The sequence below is a fragment of the Neopsephotus bourkii genome, unplaced genomic scaffold, assembly GCF_033783945.1.
Source record: "Neopsephotus bourkii isolate Nb327-2 ecotype Australia unplaced genomic scaffold, CSIRO-AGI_Nbou_v1 NB_107, whole genome shotgun sequence".
NCBI lineage: Eukaryota > Metazoa > Chordata > Aves > Psittaciformes > Psittacidae > Neopsephotus > Neopsephotus bourkii.
In genome coordinates this window covers 1,527,170-1,550,154 of record NW_026900624.1, presented here as the reverse complement: position 1 = coordinate 1,550,154, position 22,985 = coordinate 1,527,170, and the positions used below count along the sequence as shown (strand labels likewise).

General features: G+C 39.5%; 1 protein-coding gene across 10 annotated transcripts in view; it reads right to left on the bottom strand.

Moving 5' to 3' along the window:
• Positions 1-1,552: 1,552 nt before the first annotated feature.
• The window catches only part of CNOT4 (CCR4-NOT transcription complex subunit 4), an 80,509-nt gene continuing 59,076 nt past the window's right edge, over positions 1,553-22,985 (bottom strand). For 7 of the 10 annotated variants that reach the window (XM_061357451.1, XM_061357479.1, XM_061357470.1 and 4 more), the window contains 4 exons: positions 22,541-22,790; positions 20,164-20,661; positions 3,727-3,939; positions 1,553-2,975 (listed from right to left, as the gene is read on the bottom strand). In XM_061357451.1, the coding sequence (XP_061213435.1) occupies positions 2,674-2,975; positions 3,727-3,939; positions 20,164-20,661; positions 22,541-22,790 (1,263 nt within the window). In that variant the 3' untranslated portion in view covers positions 1,553-2,673. The remainder of the gene's footprint in view (positions 2,976-3,726; positions 3,940-20,163; positions 20,662-22,540; positions 22,791-22,985) is intronic. The other 3 variants (XM_061357504.1, XM_061357511.1, XM_061357519.1) reach the window with 1 other exon arrangement.

Here is a 22,985-nt window from a genome sequence, read left to right as displayed (position 1 = left end):
AAAAATCACTCTAGCTGTAAACCTTGGGCTGAAGGCTAAGAGTTTGTAAGCAGGATAACCACACAAGCTCTTGTATGGCTCTCTCGAGCAGACGAAGCTTGTTCTCTAGCAGTAGCAAGCCATGGACACAGGTTTCCCTCAACACATCCTAAACTGTGACAGAGACAAACCAAAACCCAGTAAGCTTCAGGAATTGCTGTGACACACAGGAAACAATTATAGCTGCTTTGGGAGGCTGACTTATTTTCAGGGTTGGGAAGGGGACCCTTCTAAAATGGAAATGTAAAAGGTCAAAAAATGCCCGTGTCTAACAAGTGAGGAAGAAGAGAAAAAAAAAGGAAAGCCCCTTACAACTTCACCAGCACATCCAGCAGACTGTTCCTGCTGGTTTGCATCCCCAGTGGCAGGGGCAGCAGCAGCCACTGCCACTAGAGAGGATGTCCCAAGTCTGCAGCACTTCTCCTTCCACCACCAACAGTTAAGAGTGGGGGACTGAGCAAGGGCTGACTGAGTGGCAAAACTGTTGTCTGCTTTGCAGGGGAATGCCAGCATCAATGGGTGTGTGCATTCCCCCAGGTAACCAGAGCACACTGACCGCTGATCTGCAGCAACCATGCCTGTCCAGAAACAGTACATGCAGTTCCTTAAATAGACAGCAAATACAGTACTAAACATCAACACGGGTAAGAGAAGAGCAAAAGCAGGTAACTGCCAACAAGTAATGTTTTAACAAAGCAGGACATTTAGAGTAATTTTATGCAGATTCCATGCCTGGTTCCCCTCTCCAGTGATTGATTCAGGACTTGCTCCCACTCCCTGGACTGTGAAAGGCCAGTGCCCCCCACGCTCATTAGGTGCCCAAAGTTCCACAGTGGGAATTCCCATCCTTTCCCCTGCAAGCAGCAAATGCTTAGGAGGGGAGCCAGGCAGAACTATACAGCTGATACCAAATGAGAAATCCTTCTGCACAGGTATCTCTAGGATTTCAGGCTCTCTGCCATCCTCATGAGCTCCATCATTGGCAGCACCCCAATCACAAGGCTGCTGGTTTTAAATACATCTGGCTGGAAGCACAAGGGCTTGTTGGAGGCCTTCTGTACCTTAAGATTTCATCATCTCCTGCTGTGCAGTGACAATATTTTACACCTTACAGTGAGGGTGATGACGGAAACTGAAGTCATAGCTAGAATTCTCTGCCACACCTTCAAACACGTTATTGCATGCTATCTGTCCCAAGTGCAATGGCATTTAAATCAGAACATACAAACAAGGTTTCATGCTTCACATCTAAACAGATACCACCAATAAAGGTTAGAAACACACAGCCTCTAGCTACTGCCATGAGTGAAGACAACAATCCCTTTAAAAATGTAAAGACCGTACGCTTTTTCTACCCTTCGGTACAGAAGTCATCATGCAGAGCAGTATTCCCATGAAAAAAGTATCTCCAGTCTAGATGAACAGGAAATAACTCCCCATGCAATGACACACAGTTTTACCAGATGCAGGAATTAAAAACTCCAATTTAAAAAAATGAAAAGCAAACGCAAAGTCATCATCAAGTTTTCTGTTTTATTTAAGATTTTAGTTTTAATTCTGAAGAAAGAGGTACATTTCCTTGGTTTTAGTTTTAGCGTCAGGTTATAACCATGTTTATTTATCTGTTTCTTTTTTTTCCTGTCTTTTCAATACTGCACAAACGTCCAGAAACTACAGGGTTAAGTAAAAGCTGCAGGCAGAGGAGGTCAGAGGTTGCTCCTGATGGTGATCATGTGGCCCCAATGCAGTGCTATCCCAGAGTGCCCCAATCAGGTGGATCTTTTTTTTATTAAAAAAAAAAAAAAAAAAAAAAAAAAAAGAAAGAGAGACTAAACAGAGGAGACAGAAAGACTGAAGTAAATATCACTCGTGTTTCAGCTGCTTATATTATGTATATGCTAGGTATTAAATCTGTGAATACTTTTAAAACATTAAGGTTTACTTTAAATCTAAAGCCAAAATTAAAGAAAAATCTTATTCTCCCCTCTTTAAGCCACTCTTTAGCAACATGCCAGTTGCTACAAGTGTTCTGTCTTCCAACACACTTCATGTCAAACTGACTGACACAATAAAATCCCTTTCTCAAAAAAAAAAACCAAAAAAACAAACCAAACCCCAACACAGCAATTTCCCTGTGTAGTGCCACACTGAATGCAAAATAAATGCTAGGCCACTGCTTGCCCCACATGTTCAGTAACGTCACTTAAATGAAATACCCTTTTCATGTCTCTGCATTTGATTCTGCATTGCATTTTTCCCCTACTGCAGACTGACACTTTTCCACTAGGCAGAAATACTCATATGCAAAAGACATAAGACAGTACTATTCTCCGTAAGCACTGAGACTGCATTTTGATTGCTCTCTCTCTCTCTTTTTTTTTTCCCTTAGAATGGTTAGAAATATTTCAAACAGTGTATTTCAAACACTGGCTCAGCAGAAACTTAACAAAAAAAGATACAGTCATGACCCTGTGATGGCATTGCATTTGGGGGGGGAAGCTTGATCAGGAACTGGATTCTTCAGAAAGAAAGATATGACAGGAAACAGTAGGTGGGCATGGGGAGGAGTCAGGGTGGGACACTTCCTGCATTTCTAACGTTTTGGGTTTTCTTGTTTTAATTCTTCCTCCTTTCCTAATGACGATCCAGCGCTGAGCTCTGTAGTAGATCTGTGGGGGTTTTACTGGGGGGTCTGAAGGCTGTCTGAAAGCCTGGAGGTGGGGAATGGAAGCTGGTGGGGTTTGAAGGAGGAGAGTAGGGATTCCAACTGGCTCTGTGCAGAGGGATCTGTGTGCCGAAGGGGTTACTGTGGTGTGTCTGTGATGGTGCTGCACTGGGGCCGTCCACCTCTGTGAGGGCCTGAAGAGATTTTAGCCAATGTGGAGGATTGTCATCTTGAAGGGTGTCTAAACTGTTTCCTGTGGAAGCTGGGATACCTATGAAAAGAAGAAAAAAAACAGGGATACAAGCAAGTCAGAGCAGAAGCAATAAGCTGAGCATGAAGGAGGTCAATTTGACCTAACAAACAGCAACAGTGAGAAAACATGATTAGTTTGTACAGCAAATGCATTTTACATTATTATATATAATTACCCTGCCCGCAAAACATTTAACATTAAATCCAGACAGGAAAAAGTTCCCCCTCAGAGCACCTCATAACCACACATTTTTCTATCAAACATCCTTTGCAAGAGCTGCATCCCTGTTGACGTGACCTTACCACACCAAACTATCAGTACGCTGCAGGCTTCACCTCCTAATCTGCCTGCCTGAATCATGCTTCAGCCTCTCTAACAGGGAAACACAACCAGACAGCCTTATAAAAGAGAGCTTTATAAACAAGTGGAGTATGTCCCTTTTTAAATAACAAAGTCCAGTGAATGCCTTCAGTGCCTCAGGACCAGCGGCGCACATACCGGACATGCCACTCAACAGAAGGGACACCTACAGATTGACCCTATAGATAAGTGTTGATCCACCTGACTGCCTGCAAAGGTCCCGGGCATGCATTGCAAAGTTATACCTAGCAGTTCCACAAAAATTCCTGGACCCTTGAGGTTTTGTGGATGGAAGCTGGAAGAGACCACCGCATACTGACTTGTTCTTTTTTCCAGATGTTAAATCAGTTTGTGCCAAATACCCATTTGATGGTTTGCCAGCGGAGCTGAAGGAGTGAGAAACGGTTACCTGTGATGATTGCGGGGTCCATCCAGCTGCCAGGGCTGTCCCAATTCAGGCTGTCGGTGGTGGCAGTGTTGGACGTTGGTACACTGTGGTTGGCGTTGGAGGGGGAAGAAGCATTGGGCAGTCCACCAAAGTTGATGTTAATGTTCGGTAGAAGTGCCCTTAGCCCGTCCTGCCATTCCTTCATATTTAAACTCTCTACAGAACTGCTGTTGTCTGGGAGATTTACCAACAAAAAAAAATGAAAGATAAAAAAATAAAAAGCTGAAGTTAGAAACAGATGTCCTTCTTTGGTGGGGTATGGGATTTTCATTTTACTTTTTATGCTAAGCATGTAATACTTCCCCTGTCCAAAAACTAGGGTCAATGCTTGTGGGATTGATGAATTATTCAGAGGGGCTGGCAGGTTTTAAACCAGGTATAAGGGAGTGGGAGAAAGATTTAACTCCTCCCCCAGTTCGTACTTCCCCCTTTCTCTTTTTTTTTTTCAGGTCAGAGACTCAAATTATCAAGGCCACAGTGGTTCTCCCTCTATTACTAATAGGGGAAAATCTACCAGATCCTCTATGAGGATACTTCTCGTTGCAAGCTAGACAACCCAATTTGGCTGCTTCATTAACAGGCAGCAGGCTTGAAAGGGTTGTTTTCTTTGAAGTGTATCAAAATGAAGAAAGGCTAGGTAGGGCTTTGCAATAGAAACCGAACATGAGGAACCAGGGAAGTGGAGGAATATCACAGAAGTTTTTTGTTTTGTTACAGCTTGCTCATTCACAGCCCTACAGATGTTCTTCCGAAGGAAATGGTAATTAGGTTCTCATGAAGTCGGAGGGAGTGCAATTTCCTCTTGCAGTTGAAGAACAGTAGTGAAAATTCTTTAGAGACCTTCAGGAATAAGTCCCAACACAGCAACAGCCTCAAAACTTTGGGAGGCAAACCAGCTGGACACCAAAACAGACAAGTCTCAACTATTCGCATGGATGCTTCAGGGCATGCAGTGAAATAGGACAACAGGATAACACGGCTATTAGCGCTACAGCAAGTGATCCCTAAACACAGATGTTAAACCATTCTACCTAGAACAGACCACCAGGTTCTAAGATCCATCTCTTTTAGGTATATTAAAGCAAAACAAACCAGGCAAGAGCATCCCAGTATTTATCAGCCAATACAGAAAGTGACTTAATTAACTTGTAGTCAGATACATTTTAAAAGAAAGTGCTGGGCAGTACATCGGCAGCACACTCTCCTTAACAAAATCCTAAAATATAGTTTTATTTTAACTATCTCTGCCTGTCCAAATTGAAGAAATGACCTTGATGTCAATAAGAAGTCTTACAGTGAGTTACTTGCACAATGTTGTTACTTCATCAACGACAGAAGAGACTTAGGCCTTCATGAAAAACTAGAGGATATCACTAACTTGCAACTCTATGTTGGGGGGTGAAGAAAGTTTCACTTGCTATGAAAACCTCCCTTGGCAATTTCTGCAAAGCTGAATGCTCAGAAAAAACTGATGTTTTGAGCAACTACCTTTTTGTAACTAGAGGGGATGAGAAGCAAGTTCTTGAAAGCCTCTGCTTTCATGTAGAACTCTCCTTCCCCAGGCCAGATAATTTTTAGAGTAAGATTTATATAAGATTCTGCTTCTGTACAGAATTGCAGCAAGCAACTTAAATCACTGATCACAGCTCAGTCATACCCCAGTCCATGTAACCCACTGAACTTCAAAACAAATTACTACGCAAATCTGCTATATCCACTTTGCCTGTGATGATTGTTGGAGCAATGCATTCATTTCTAACCCTATGCATACCTAATGCAGTTGTTTTAGTGCAAGCATCCAACCTTCAAGCATAAATGTCCCCACATAGCAAGCAGGACAGCAGCTGACAAACACCTAGAACACCTATGGCCAGACTGATACTGTGCAGGGAGCCTAGACAAGGATAACAGCACAAATGCTGCCAGCATACTAAAGTCATGTTCTGTGCCTGGGCAAGTTTGCAGAATACATCTGACCACAGACTTTGGAAGGTTTACAGCTGGCTGCTGTCATCGCCATGCACTGACTGAAGCTGGGGAATCACTCTTCATCAGAGGTTACAGGATGAAGTACCTCCGTGGGGGAAACAGACAATTCCTAAGCATTCCCATAAACAAACAAGAGACGGATCAAAACTCAGGTAGTGGAAATAAACCCCAAAGCCTGCCTATTACAACATGCACCATGATATATCTAAAGATAAAATTTTGAAGTGCTACAGGAGAAAAAGTAGCAGTGACAGAACTGCAACTCTGCCTCAAGCAAGTAACTTAGGATCAGATTTTTAGTAGCACTTTAGCACACAGACACAATCAAGTGGCCAGACTTAAGTGTGACTATCCACACACTGTGTGCAGCAACGTGCTCATGGGGCATACAAGGCACTTACGGTGAAAAAAACCACCAGTCTTATCAGCAATTTGTTCTGGGTTCATGCAGCACTTATCCATAGTGCATACAACTGGTTTGACTCCTACATTCATTTCTCCCACTGTGAATCAAGTATATACTTCCGGTTCCCTCCAGAGCTCCCACTGTCTTCTTTGCAATACTAATGCACACAATAAACAGTTTTAGAGTTTGGTGCAGTATATTTTTTCATTCAAACCTATGCTCCTAGGGTTAAAAAAAAAATAATCAAAATTTCAAAAAGCATTAGCCAGAATTATCCTCAATAGGTATCCGCTCACAGCCCTCCTGGTACATCCATAAGCCTATTTGAGACATTTCTTAATTCATGTTTTAGAACAGAAGTAGCCAGCTCATGATCACAGAAATAACTGCAACAGATTCTGCATGGTACACCCTTAAGTTTCTACTTTATTTTCTCACAGCTGCTTCCAACAGCTTGTGCAAATAAATACATTTCAGTTTAATTACTTGTTTCTGCAAAACGCATACACAAGATGCTTATTAGAAGCATGCATTAGTGAGCATACTCACTGCAATACCTGTGAGCTCTGCAAGATCATAGTGATCTTAATCATGGACATTACTAACCACTAATATGCCCTCCTCAAAGTTCATGGGCAAGTAAATAAACATGTGGTAAACTACACACCTGCGAAACATCATTGAGGAAGTCTAAGAAAGACAAAGCCAGCAACATTTCCCAAGGAATGGAACAAGAAAAAAAATCTAGTAGGACATTAGGCCACCTGGGGCTAAGAAAATACATGTATTTTTGTCATGTTATTCTCCATTTAAAAATAGACATAATACAGCATACGTAAGAGTCCAGAAAGATAACAAGCAGTTTTGATACAAGATTTTCATGGACACAGAAAAGGCTGGCATTGTTCGGTGAGGAGACATTAATCTGTGTGACAGGCATGGTGCACCACTGCTGTGTACCCTCACATAGAACAAAAGAAAGTTAGAAGAAACTGAGGAAGAATGTCTTTATCTCAACTGTCAGTACAAAATTCAGCTGGAGCCACAGACATCCATGGTTTTTTTGCTAGCAATAAGGAAGTTACTTATTAAAGTCTTGTGCTCCTGGGTACAAAAGTGACAAACCAGAAAATTCCCACAGATTTATCATCTTTCCCAGCAGCTGGGTTTGCAGGGCTGAAAGGCAAGCTCTGATAAAAACACTGCCCTCTAGCACCAAAGGAAAAGCAAGAAAAATATTACTCGGGTGTCTCTAACAGGGTTTTCCAGCTTGGCTAACAAATGCACATGGTAAAGAAACAAATGGCCTCAAACATGACCAAAGTTCACAGCTTTGTCAGACTCCCAGCCCCTAAGCTGCAATTAAATTATTCTTGTAATATGGGATCTGGTAAGGAATTAAAATGCATTAAGGTGTTAAAGTAGATGGGATCAGTGGAGAACGCAAGGCTTTATGACATTCCCTGCATTGCCCTTTGAAGCCTCAGTTACTGCTGTGATAGGTAAAACACCCAATTAGAAAAACTCCCGATGCAACCCCAAGTACGTGAGCCATCTCCAGGCACCACATACCTGTACCCAAACCAAACAATTAAATGAGCATGTCTTTGCTGGAGTCTGACAAGTTTTAAACAAGAGCTTAAGTGAAAATACAAGTCCACCCCAGAGTCAAGGGTTAGCTCCACCATCTAAAGAAAACAAGTATCTTCAGAAGACCACAGAATGGTCTGGGTTAGATGAGGCCTTTAAAGGTCATCTCATCCAGCTCCCCTGCCATGTTTAGGGACATCTTCCACTAGATCAGGCTGTTCGGAACCCTATCCCATCCAGCCCTGAACACTTCAAAGGCCAGGACAAGGAGAACCAAACTCAAACTCATACACACCACCCCCTCCTTCCCTCAGCTAGATTATCTTTTCTGTTAATTAAAATTATACTTCCCCATGAAGCCAGTCCTGTAGTTAAAAAAGATCTATTAAAAGGGCATTTGCTTATTATCTTTCCCTAATTCTAAATTTAATTGGTTAAAGGGAGTAATTTTTAGAGTAGCTAAAAGACTTCTCTGTTGGATGCCGTAACACAGGGGCGTGAGAACCAATACACCACTGTCTCCCTCTCAAGAAGTGGAAATACTGTCTCCTTCCACAGACTCATCCTACTTTAAAGCAGCATGCCCACAGACAGTAGGAAAACACAGAAGAAAACAAGTTAAAACCCAGTTGACTTCAGTGAGAAGATTTTACACACCAAGATAAATCGGAGATTTCTTTCCCCATGCCCCAGCTCTGTCTCTGAGAGGAGAGAATAATCTGATGAAGCATCACCGAAAGCACCACTACCCACATGAAAAATATGCCTGAATACACATCCCGTTCTCCAGTCTTTCCTTGCTGTGCATTTCATAATCCTCTCTGGTCTAGCAGAAATTTGTGTTTACAGAGGTGAACAGATCCCACAGGTCCAGCACTGAACTTTTTCATGTGTCTGAGGCAGTATGCCAATATGAAATACTTGTATGTAAAATTTTCGAAGCCAACCACTATCTTAAAGTGAGCAAAAGGAAGGGGAAAAAACTTTATCACAAACTTGCCCACCCAATTTAAATTAAAAAAATACTTAAAGTTAGCTCAAAATGGAATATGATTGAGAAGCCTGAACATTCACATGTATAAAACCTGGTTATTTAGTGAATTTTTAAATAAAATCATCATCCAGTCATGACATCCTACCAGTCTGGCAGTGTTACTTCAGTACCTGTAACACCTTAACATCATTCCTTCAAATCAGGAGTGGTTTTTTTCTGGTGGAGAGACAGCAGAGAAGATGATGGCCAAGCAAGAAACACTGTTCTGCTGTACACACTAAATACCCTAGAAGATGTCTGCACTAGTGTCAGCTGTTCTGACACAGGCTGTTCCCTGACTTCATAAATTCTGACAAATGCAAACCCAGAAGCGTTTCAGATTTGGCTGCACTATATTTGTGATTTTGATGCACTTGACCTTTTACACTGAGGGTAATGGGACAGCATGTCTTACAGTTTACTTGATGGAAGACAAGCACAGTAAAACAAATGCCCTGCAAAGACTAGACCATTTCAAATTATTGCCCCAATTCTGATACAAGTCTATGGTCAAAACCATATTAAAATTCATGCAGTACACACTTAAACAAATACAACTAATAGCAAAGATCGCAAGACCACCTCATTAAGCGTAAACCAAGCGTATTTCTTTGCCCTGCCAAAATTATATTCCAAGCTATTACAAGAGCCTGTTTTTGTACTAATTGTGTAAAATCCTTAAATACCTTTATGCCAAGAGTCCTAAATATCCTAGTTCCACAGAAAAACAAGCAGTCCTGCAAATGTAGGTTGCAATTATTTATTTCTTTAAGAACCTACCAGTATGCCATGTGTGTGACAAAGGCACAAAAGAGCACTACAGAAAAGCTTCAAATAAGCAAAAGAAATTCAGAGGAAAATCAACATGTGAAATAAAAATAAACTCAATTATCAGCATCATGTACCTGACCGCACAGACTGAAGAGGCTACCAAGGAGTATTCTGTAATAGACTGCCTATTGCAATGACCTGCTTGTAAGAAGGCCTGTGTGAAATCTTCAAAGACACTGTACAGTAACAGTTTTGAAGCCTTGGTAAGACAATCAGGATGCCGAAGTTCAGCTGGGGAGGGGGAAAAGGGGGGGGGGGGGGGGGAATGAGGGGGGGGGGAAGAGGGGAAAAGACTAATAGAAGGAGTTCACCAGCAGTCTTTCAACAGGATTAGAAACAAATGGGGCCACCAGAAAAACATAACCTTTGCAGTGACATCTGTGAGACTTCACTGATTCTGTGTGCTTGTAATTTCTAGGAATCCCACAATGCTTAAACCAAATGATGGAGTTTCACCCATTCACAGAGGCCTGAGAATGTCACTGGCAGATTAAAGAAAACTGAATCTATCTTCATTTAAACAGCATAAATAGCAGGGCTGCCCATCAGGAATACAAATAACCACTTTGTATTAGGGAGATATCAAGTGACAGAAGCACTGGCAGATAAAGCTGCTTGCAGGGAACATTTAAAAGCCTTACTAACATTTCTGACACGCAGGAAGCAACTTGGCAATCGATGAAAACAGCTTTCTAAGTGTCATACCACAATGTGGATTTCACATGGAAGACTTACAGTTTTCAGCTCTAAGAGCTGGTGAAACAAGAGGTGTACATACATATATTCACATGTGTATGTACAACCACACACCTACAAAATTGTTAGTCAAGAGACACACGTCTCCCCTCAGCTTAAAACAGTGCACATAAAGCAGCTTTTATCTTGATTCCATATTGATTTCCATTGTCAGATTGCTCAATTTGAAAGACAGCCATGTAAACAAAAAAGCACTATTTTTAATTCAAAATAAAAGAAGTGCAATGTAACATGCCAGTAAGCCAAATTAGCAAGTAGAAGAGGAATATACTGAATTCTAAAGTATACACTTCAAAGGGAAAGTAATTTTTTCTCAATCATTTTCCTTTTTGCTGATGATCTGAAAGCATAACTTTTAAGCTGTCTGTGACTAAGTGTAAAGAGTCCAAAAATTTAGATTCTTTCCAGGGGAAATCCCTTCTACAACATCAGTGAGGGGATATCTCGTCTTAAGATATTCAACAGGAAGATTCATATTTGCTTATATGTACAGTATCAGGATTTTAGTAGGCTTGAGAAAAGCAATTTTACATTAAGTATTCCAGAGAGTTCTTGTGATTTACTCATACTTACCATGACTCATGAGACCAAATCTAATACATAGTTATAGCATCCAGCCACCCAATTTTAAGCTCTAAATAAACTTAAAATTGAGACTCCAACTTGCTTTGAAAAACATGCTTGACTTCATATCCAGTGTTTCCGCAGTATCCCACTTTTTATTACTGACTTTTTAATCATTTATTGCTAAAAACGCATAGTGGTCAATTGCAGGACTTCAATCTAGTTGGGGCTCACTGTCCTGCATACAAAAAAGACAATATATTCTGTAATGATTCCACCTTAGTCAATAGCCTCTTTTTCGTGTGAGCTAGCAAGATGCTTTTCATCCAAGCAAAAAAAAAAGCACCCCATAAGAAAAAAGCCAGCTCTTACCACTGATAATCTTCAGTATTAACATAAACCTAAACTGAACATACAAAGATTTAAGATACTGAAACCTACAGACAGAACAGTTTGATTAAAAAGCTTAGAAAAAACATGCATTTCTATTAATCTGAGAAAAAATGTTCATTTAACCCATGTATACCTGCTGCTTACCCTCAGATCCTGCACCATGATTTAACATCACCAGGATGCCCTGTGTCCTGGGTTCTGTAGTAGCAGTAGGAGAAAAATGACTGCTACTGCTGAACCCAGGACACCCTGTCTGTCAACAAAAACCAGTACTTTGACCTGACGTGAAAATCCTGGGTGTACAAGTGTACTTGTGGGTATATTTATAGATATATGCATGAATAAGAATAAAATACATGGAATTTGCCCTGTGGCAAATGCAATAACTAGAATTGGGGGGGAATCAGATCCTCAAGCTGTATAGATCATTAGCAAAAGCTTTTCTAGTTATGAAGGTTCTAGATTCCAAGAGTCGCCAAAACCAACTCTCCAATCCAAGCTGTAAGACCAGCATTAGCACAGCAAATGCATACTCTGAGAAATGCTAAATTATTTTTTCCAGAGCTGTAACAAACAATTAAGGCTAATGTACATTTGTAGATACTTCAATCATTCTGTGGAAAGATTAGATAGAGCTGAGAAGAAAAACCTTCCATGATATGAAATTAATTCTGATTACTAAATACTGTCTTCCAGTAGAGGTGACCTACTTTTTAAATACATGAGGTTTTTAAAGTAGTTCCTTTGGGAACAAGCTAAAGTTCTAATGAGGTTGTGATGTAGAAGGAACCAAGAGACAGCAAAGCATTTCTTTATTCCCCCCCCCCCACCTTCTCAAATGTGATTTGGTATTGCTGAAGGAGGAACACTTTTTGTAAAGCTGCTTTTTCAATTGCTGCTATCCCTTCAGGATATTTCATTTACACTCCTCCCCAGTACAATTTCTAAAAAGACTGTTTGCCCTTTCTCAATGATTCTTCAAGTTGGTGCATTTCAAAATATGTTTCTGCAGAAAGCAGATGAACTGTCTGTGCTTTCTGCTACAAGTTCACCAGTCATAATTGGTATTTTGTGAGATGGACTTGACTTAGAAGGAACTGAGGTTTCAGATCCGTGCCCAAGGCACAGCCTCTTGTCAAACACTGCCACTAACAGGTGGCACTGCCAAGTATACTAATTTCCAGGCTTACAAGGAAAAATGCCAGGTTTTTAAAATCACTAAGACAATTACATCTTTTAACTCATGCTGGTGGTTTACTGTGCATTTTGAAGTGCCAGTCTGTAGTTTAGAAAAGCACTGAATAGAACACAGCACCCTTAAACTGAGCATCTGCTACTGGAGGAGACACATACTACATCAGCCAACAGAGCTGCCTTTTAACACCACTGCAGAGCAGTCCCAAGATCTTACAGGTTATCTGTGAAACAAAACAGCTTTTTCTAACTTTTGGTGAACCAGCCCTAAAGAGGAAGGAAAACTTCTTGTTCTGAAAGGAATAAATACAGTCTTCCATCCCTAAAACACAAAGGTCCAGTATCTAGTGCAGCTGAAGCTCATTTGACGACACTACTACGGACACACACAGTCAAGGAATTTGATGTGAAATACCTCCTGTATACTTGTTTCCCCCATTTCTGGGAGTTACCCAAAAAATTGTCAGGACTGATGGTCCAGAATGCAAATTAGGTCAGCCACTCAGGCCACCTATGTCAGCGAACAACGCGTTTATTTCAAGTCTAGCAGTGTTAAAGTGATTAGTCATTCCTCTGATGTACTGCAGCCAAAAAAGCAGATTTTCCCCCCACCTTTTTCTTTGCATTTTTATCACATTTTCATCTTCCAAAATAAAATTACACATTTTAAAACAGGCATCTTACTACTCAAAAAGGATGCCTATTTTTCACTGCCATGCCTAGTCTTACAATCAAGGATTAAGAAATACTTAAGACCTTAAAACCAAGCTCCTGGAGATGAGGCACACATACTTATATGTCAAGCTTTATTTTAAACAGTATTTCCTATATAATAACAAGAAAAAAAATCCACAGCTTTTACAAGCAATTGCAACATTAACACTGAAAAGGCACTAGGAGGGGAGGGTGGGTATGTGAGGTGAGATGTTGGAACAAATGAAGAAGCAGCAGGACTTAAAAGTACAGGTGCTCTGGATGAAGTTCTCCCAGAGACTGTGACAAGATTATGCTAAGGAAGGGAGGTCTTAGTAGGAAATGTAACTAGTATATGGGAGTTAAGGGATAAGACACCAGAGGTACAACAAGGAACATCCATAGCAGATTTCAAACAGTGTGATTTCAATCTTGACACTGATTTAGTACTTGAGATTAATCCAAAATGCTGCTTACTTCATTTGAAACCTGGCAGCACCTAGGTGCATTAAAAAAACACCTCCAGAGCAACGGAAGCAAGCAAGCCAATAGTTCATTTTCAAATCAAATTTGTTCCATATTGTGCTTCTCTTCTCCAGTGAAACAAAATTAGTTATGATGGGAAATAAATGGAAAATTCATTTTGTGTGTGGGGGATACACACAGACACAAAGCACCTCCTAGAGAAGGGTTGTGGAGGCCCAAGAACCTCCATGGAAAGAAATGGGACGGACTGGGTGAAAGGACTGCTAAGAACAAAATGATCAGTGGCAAAAACTGCACTAGGAACAGTTATTTTTGCTGAGGAAAACAGGATACACAGGGTCTACGCAAGGGTCAGTAAAAGCAACACTGGTTAACAGCTGAGGGTTGTTTACAAACAATTCTTTTTATTTTACCATTTCAAATCAGTGTTCAGGCCTTTATTTTCAAATGAGGAATGACCTTGATAATCAGGGTAACACATCCACTACTGAGAGGAGCTGCTCTGCACTGTGGAAAGATACAAGCCTTTGGAGGTGACACACACAGCACCTCCAACTAATAGTTGTTATCAGCCAAGATTTTCACCAGACTTTGTATTTTTAATACTTATACCTAATCAGAGAATGCCTTCAGCTATGGGAAGCCACAGATCTAACCAACGGCACAGAAAATATGACATTCAGCTGCCATGCTTTCTGCCCAGCTGCTGTCAGAAAGCCAAACATCTAAAATGACTAACAGGGATTAAGAGAGAAAGTTAATGGACTAATGCATCTCTTAATTGTTAAAGTAAGGCCATCAGTACTTAAAACCTGTGTCAAACCTTCCACATATTGTTAGGTCAAGAGAAAAAGTGTAGCAAAACGTTCTTTCAACCACTGCATCCATATAAAGGGATGTGAGGCAAAACTGTTTAAGTCACACTGGCAGTTGCTAGGGCATGGGATTAAATGCGTTTTGTACACAGCATCTGAAGTTTTAAATTTTACAGCATGCTGAATTCAACAGCCATACCACATGGGCTCTTTCAAAAAGGCAAAGTAGAAGAAACAGAACTCCTCTCCAAACCGCATACCAAATTATTATCTTGAGACCACAGAAGAGTGTCAGCTGCAAATTCAATTTTTCTTGTCCATGACTATATAAAACCAGCCATGTTTTCCTTTGCTCAGGAGACAGAATCAACTATTAAGAATCAACCCAGAGAGAGGAGACAAAGTCAAAAGAACAAAGGTCAAATAAGAAGTGTGCGCCCCAAATGGAAATGTGGTTATGTTTTGAGAACAGAGCATGTCAACACTAATTCTGGTATCCCACCCTTCTCTGTGGTCTGAATAAAATCTTTTAAACAATACGATAATAGACAACATATAGGGACCTTCCCTTCTTTTACTAAAAAGTTATCCAAAAGGTAGCATTAAGCAAGAAAAGATTTGATGTTCAAGACAAATTTAATAGCTGGGGGCACAGAGGCCAGAAAGTAAAAAGCCAGACAAGATATAACACCGTAAGTTGTTCCGATATGGAAGAGCTCAGGACTTAAAATAAGCAGTAAGGCTGTGGACCTTCTTAATACAACCTCCACTGCTTTGCCCTCCCTGCTACCTGCTGTTGCTTCACAACCTAAATGCAGGCAAGACTTAAAAATGTGCATGCTAATGGGAGTCTTGATAAGGAATGCAACACCACTATCACAAAGACTGTTGGATGGCACTCAAAAGTTAATACAATTGTAAACTTAAAGATGAGATTGAGACAATAAATAGGTACACATAATTCCATCAATTAGGCTGTGCATATTCAAGAGATGTAAGCCACAATATCAAAAGATCAAGAGAACAGAATTTTGATTTGTCAATTATATTCGACTATGAAGACTTAGGACATTCAAGCCTCCTGTTTTGAAGTTTCAAGAACAGTCCCAATCTGAACAGGGTTTAATTCTTTGTACTTCCTATCTGTCTCTGCGTCCATTTGACTATATCCTTTCATAGTTCTAATATATGCATGGTATACGTAAATTGCCTGTGTTCCAGAAGCATTTGGACAATGCTCTGAGAGGTATGGTTTAATTTTTAGGCTGCCTTGTGTGAAGTCACAAGTTGGGCTCAATCTTTTTGGATCTCTTCCAGCTCAAGTGGTTTCAATGACTTACGTGGGTAAAATAGACACACAATATTGTATAACATTACTCTTGTAAGAGTTCAAATTTCAAACCATCCCATTATTGAACTAAGTTCTTACAATTATTTTTTTCCTCAATTGGAATTATGTTCAGGTTATTTAAGAGATTAATAAATGAAGTAACAGCAAGTTTCAAAATGTCAAGTACTTCACCTTGCACAGAACTGATGGGAAAGGCAAATTAACCATTTACAGCTTCTTCTCATACCTTTAACTGTGTGAATTTGTTCTTAATAAATCAAACTATATATTTCTATTTTTCCATTACTAATACGCATGTATATAATTTAATAAGCATATACCTCAAAACACACTATTAAACTTGTACCTACTTTATGATCCAATACTATACCTATTATTTCAGAACACACCACTGGGTAGTAGGGTAGCAAAGATGACAGCATGTTAGCTATCAAATTACAAAGAGTTTCCTCTTATCCTAAAGTAACATAAAAATAAAGGCATGTACCCACCCACACTTCTGTCAGTGGATCTTTCCTATCTGCAGAATAAAGGATAGGCAACATCCTTTTTTCTTAGGATAGCTTGCACACAAGCTAGGGTTAAGACTGCTTTTAGCAACACTCATGCTGTCCATGAATAAGCTGCTGAACTCTTCTCCTAAAGCACAGTTACACAGTTACAATTACACAGCAAATCATCTAATCCATCCCACACCAGAGAACAGCAACAAGCCTAAATTGTCCCTTACAATGGGAACAAGTAACATCTGCTATAGTTCACAAAACGCTAGTTTGAGAATCAGTCAATCAAAAAGTTCATTTAAATATGGACTGGGGACAAATGTATGCCTGATGAATGTGACACATTTCAAGTATATGCATAATAAAATTATTAAGTCAATCATGTGTCATTGTGTTATTTCACTGGTAACTGCTGAATGAGTTTAATAAGTACTACTTACTCTGAGAAATAGGATACCAAATTCCACATAAATTATTCTTAAACAAGAGCTTTACAAAACTAAAATATAGTATATAGGTAGAGCTTGTGTCCATTTAAATCTGGTACATGCCACAAAACAACCCTACCTCAAACTGTGGGGTTATGAAAATCACACAGCTTTGATTCTCGACGAAAAGGTAGCTTTAGAACATTATATTTAACATGTCACACATGAGCATTTTAAATTCATGTGAATATTAATGCCTACCTAAAGTCAATGCAGCAGTTTAAAAGATGTAATTTTCTTCATACAAGCTTCCAAGCCACAAATACACTTTGTGAAATCAACTAAAACTGGATTTAGAAAGCCTAAAAAGTAGTATAATAGCTTCGTATGAAGTATATAGGTCTGCTTAATTTCACATAAATGAAGTAGAGAAGTTTAAAACGATTGCTTAAGTAGAGTGAGAAAATGCATAGAATAAATTAATGTTGTTTTGAATAAATAGTCCACTATTATCCAGTTTAGGAATTTATAGATCTGCAAAAAATTGTGATCAAAGACCCTAAAACATTCAACTTCAATAGCAGTTGAGGGTCTCTGCTAGAAGACAGAATGTGAAGTTTCACCTGCACTAGGTTTCTTTCACTGCTACATACAGAACAACCGAGTTGATGACAGTTTTTGAAATACCCTAATACAGACTAACAAAAGAGCTAACAAAAAGGAGCTTCACGTATACTACAGCTAATCTCTCTCTATTGCTAAACGGCTATTGTGATATGCACTGCCTTTCTAGCAGGTCAGGTAGAGTCTGTTATAAATCAGTGTAATAATGTCCTATCAACATGATTTCTCTGTACTTGTACACTACTCTCCTCCCAAAACCCCACCAGACAGCTGAATCTGTAAATCAACTGACGAAACCAGGAAAATTCTGTAATTATATACCAGCTACTGATAGATTAAAAACAAGCATAAAGAACAGGAAATATTCTTAAAAAAACACAACACAACATAAAATGAATTAATCGAGACACCTGTACACTAGATATGGATTTGAAAAGACAGAATAATCAATAAATTGGAAGCTATTTAAGTCAGCACACAAAGATTTTTGAGAACATCTCCTGACTTTGAAATTAGCTGTACTTCTGAAGCACTTAGATCACTAAAGAAAACCGTAAGTACTAAATACCATGCAAGTAATACAAATCCACAGTCCAGCAAACAAAACCAGAACTGATTTCTGACAAGAAGATATATCAAGCTGACATGTAGATCAGCTGACAAGCATTTGCACTGCAGCAACTGCTACTATCTGATTGTCAACCAGGCAACTAGCTATGTTTTCTATAACAGGATATTAAGACCAACTCAAAGGAACTTTCCATAGAGACTACAGCTGATGTTTATTTTCTGGTTTTAGTACTGCATCTGCCAAAAATATTCTGAGATTAATTGGTTTGAGCAGTTGCATACAAAAAAAAAAGCATATACTTAAATATCAACTCTTTTGCCTTAAAACATAGGAGAAGCCATACACCAAGGACCTACGACTCCTCCACAAACACACACTCACTTTCAAACGGCCAAAGACAATTAATGGAATTTAAAGCATATTTTGCAAACCTAGAATCAACCTTTACTACAAACACTACCTTCTGTTGATCTTTTTCAACACAAAAGGATATTTCTGCTCCCCATAGCCCAGAAGATCATTTTGTTACTGGCCCCTCAAACTAGCAATTTTTAGAACTGGGTCGGAAAGTTGAAACTTGATGTTTTGCAATGCTGGAAGTTGTATATGGTTTAGGGCTAAGCAAGCAATAACTTGCAGTGTTACAGATGGTGCATTTTTGATTCCACATCATAAATAATTAATTTTCCTTTAATTTTGTTTCCTTTTCCTCCAGTGTAACTGTTATCAGTCATTTTAGCCTAAAAACTTTGCCACTGCCAGTATAAAGAATTCTGAGCTACATGCATTTGTAGTCTGGACCAAATGTTTATGCTATGCGTAAGCCTAAGGATCCTACAGCAGTACTGTGCCTACAACAAGCCTTCAAAGAGGATAAGTACAGGAAAGTAACAGCCAAAGTTAGCTCTTGTATTAGAGCATCGAAATAACACATAGAATCATAGAATAGTTAGGGTTGGAAAGGACTTTAAGATCATCAAGTTCCAACCCCCCTGCCATGGGCAGGGACACCTCACTCTAAACCGTATCACCCAAGGCCTCGTCCAACCTGGCCTTGAACACTGCCAGGGATGGAGCATTCACAACCTCCTGGGCAACCTATTCCAGTGCCTCACCACCCTAACAGGAAAGAATTTCCTCCTTATATCCAATCTAAACTTCCCCTGTTTAAGTTTTAACCCATTACCCCTTGTCCTATCACTACAGTCCCTAAAAAATACAGTGACTTTGTCTAGGTCATTTTCTTATAGTACAGCTAGTACTTCTCAAAACCCATTGAAGGAAAACTACACTGGCAACATCTCAAGAAGTAGTTCTCTCCATCTCAAGGCTACCAAGAGTTTGCAGAGACTTTCTACCTGCAGTTCATTATACATTTAATGCATTCTTTTTTCCCCACATGTTAAGAAAAGAGAAACCTGTTTTTGCCAGGCTAAATTGGAAGCATGGAAGGATTTCAAACTCCAGAAGTGAACTTTTAATCACAGTTATTGTTACAATTAGCTTTAAGTTGTAATGTTTGCCACAAGAGCCATCAATCCATTCAGTGCAGCCTGAACTGGCCTGACTGCACATTTATCCTCCTCCAGCACCACAGTCCTCACAATCAGGATGAATCCTCATACACACATTGCAAGCATCCATTCAGTGAAAGATTAGCATAATATTAAGACCGTCTGAAGTACAGAAATGAAGAGCACTGAATATTTTATTGTGCAGCCATTTGGTTATGCACAAGAGGGAACAACCCAGCCAAGACATCTGGCACAAAGTACCAGCATTACAGTTTTTTCGCACAGTTTCAAGAACTCTGGTCAGCACCTGCATATCAACATGGAAGTAACAATGCACTTCCAGGGCCTACTCTTAAAGAAAGCCAGTCTGGCAAGAACCAAAATACCAGTCTGCTTTGGCACAAAATTAAGAGGGCACACAATACTCCACCTTCCTTATAAAGCTCAATATTACAAGGCTAAATATCCAGATTATTATTTTTTTTTTTTAACGGAAAGGGTCTATTTAAAACAATATTCCTCCCTCAGTTCATAAACCTAGCACGATAGTCAAGAGATACCACTCTACCACTTGCAGCTGGCTATTCCCTTTTCCTGTCCTAGCTCAAAGAAGCTGAAAGCATTAAGTCATTTTCATGGCTGTCCCGATTCACCTACCTGATATAGGGATCCCTCCCAGACCTGTGCTGTGTTGTGGTGGGAGACTCAAGTCCAAGAAATTACTATTTGAGGTGGGATTTGCTGTGTGGTTCAAGTGCATGATGCTATTGCGTGGGAAGGCCATCCAAGGATAGCGAGCTGCTTGGCCTGGAAAACTGAAGGAGTTGTAAACTGCTCGATGCTGTTGAAACTGTGGGAACCTCTGTGGCATGACTGGAAAGGTGCTACTGAGAGAGTTGGCATTTGTGGGTGCAGCAGGATGCAGAAATCCAGAGCCTGGCCCTTTGGCAGTTGTAGTGTGTGGGGTAGGGTTCTGAAGAGATGTGGGGGAGAGGGAAGGTTGGTCTTGGACTGACAGTTCCTTCTCAATCAGGTCTGCTAAGGCTTTGCGGGTGATGTCAAAGGGGTCAAACCCTAAGTCGTCCTCTTGCTGTTTGGAGGAACCAAACCCAAAAGCTGCTTGCCAGTCTGTGGAGGATGATACTGGTATAGTTTCTGTCAGAGAAAAGAGGAACAGGAGTTAGAACAAGAATTAGTAACTACGCATACAAAAATTTCAGCCTCACTTATCTGAATCTAAGTTGCCAGTTATCTTTATATAATAGTTCTTTACATATTCCCCAAAGACACCTTATTCATCAGCTTAGAATGCCATTTTGACATCAAACTGTCAGATTTCTACTTAGGGTGAAATGGTAGAGCTAGAAATTAGTATTTTTGCTGCAGAATTGCTCTGTTCCTAAACTACAGAGAAGCCTTACCCAGCAAGTATTTTCAGCAATAGCACCAATTAGGAAGAGACATCACTTGCTTAGAATGTTCTTTACACACATATTACTTAATGGAAATGTGACCAAGTGAAGTTTAAATAAGGTAGCTATTCAGTTCAGTATTTTGTTTACAGTATTAATGGTGTGCTTCACCCCTGCTCTGCAAGAAAGGTGGAGTGATGCTCCTTCTCAAAAGGGTAACATCTGAGCAGTAGTTAAGAAAAAACAACAAAAAAACCACCCACCCCCCCCCCCCCCCACTGTCTCCCAATAAAAACCAACCAAATTCTTGAGCAGGTAAGAACTGACAAAACAGAAAGAACTATATCACAAGATATTATTAAATATTTTGAGGCAGTGTTGCAATAAGGGGTTACCAGAATTTCCCTGCATTTCAATTACTACTTCGTTTTATTATACTGTTTAAGTCTCTTATTCAGGTTCAGTGAAGGCTGGGTCTAGTTTCGTAGTATTTTTCCTCAAAACCGTGGTAAAGCAAGCTTATGAATACAAAGTATTATCACTCACAACATCAGCTCCCTCTGCTGGTAGGGAATCTGGCCTGCTGCCTCAAGTAGTTCAAAATAAGCTCAGCATGCTCTAAGAAATCTATGATTCTATTTTGTCTAAACCTCATGACAATAAATACGAGTTTCCAGACAGACAAAAACTTGTCCTTTGTATTCTTATTTAAATAGCAGCTATACGTTTTATATTAATTATGAAACAAACAATATCTCTACTACCTGGAAATTATCTCTCACTGCTAACTTAATCCTCATAAAATTGGTGTGTACACTACCTTAGCAGTAGATAATTTCCTTGTAATAAATACATTTACAAACAGGACTACAACATTCAGAAGTCAGAGAAACATTAAAACTAATCACTAAGTAAACCAACCATGTCCTAAAGTACCATTAACATTCTATTTGTTATTGATGTGCATTCTACTACTAATATTGTTTCATTTAATTTTCTAACAATTCCCTCAGATTTATAATTTGAGCACTTAATTACCAAGACTATATAAATACAACTAAAGATATGTTTCATTCATATGAAGTGATGTTTCATAGAAAACTACCTTTCAGTTGATGTAATTAATCAGATTTTTGTATTTTCTGAACGTATACAATCTCACTTCAGAAAGCAGAAGATTAGGCACCTTCAGACAACTATGCAGAATACTAAAGAAAATTCTGAATTCTACTGTGCAGCTTCTGATGTCAGAATTACAGATTATAACAAATTATTAAACCAACATATCATGACACCACATTTTCCTCACTCTCAGTAAAACCCTGTAACATTAAATATTAAGCATGCATATCACTTCCAATTATTTAGATAGGCACATGGCTGAAGGAAACTAAAATAAGCATTCTGAATACTTAGCCATGCAGCTGGAAAACTCTGTGAAGTTTCTTTTAGAAGTAACCCATACGCCAGTGCAATTCGTTTGTAGTTAAGAAACAAATTTTAATCATTCATGAAATGAAAAAAAACAGTATGGAGGAAGTCCTAGAATTTTTGGTTCTACATAGTTTTAGAAATAAGTTGCAAAAGCAAGCAATACCCAGCCATGTAACCTGTGTACAAACCTGATGTGAAGAGGCTCTGTGGTTCTGGTGCTGTGGGCCAGTCATTTGAAGTCTGTGGAGAGCTGGGGAATGGAGGAAGCCCACTAGGGATAGGGTTAGGGTGCCGAAAGTTGTCAGAGAAGAGTGACTGTGATTCTGTTACAGCCCCTTCAAAAGGGGACCGTGCACTGTGATTAGATGAACTGATGGGTATGACTGGATTGGGTTTTGTTAAACCAGGCGGTGGTGAAGGTGTATCACTATTTGTTATCTACAGGCAAGAGAGAAGAGAAACAATTAGGATATGAGTGCTTATATATAAAATATTCTTCACTAATACAGTTGAAATATTTCCTCAATCTGTAATTCAGTTAAGAGATAATCTATAACTCAGTACACGATCAAACATAAAAATTGACTTAGCAGTAGCATTTTTTACTTCTGTTTAAAATTATGATACACTTCA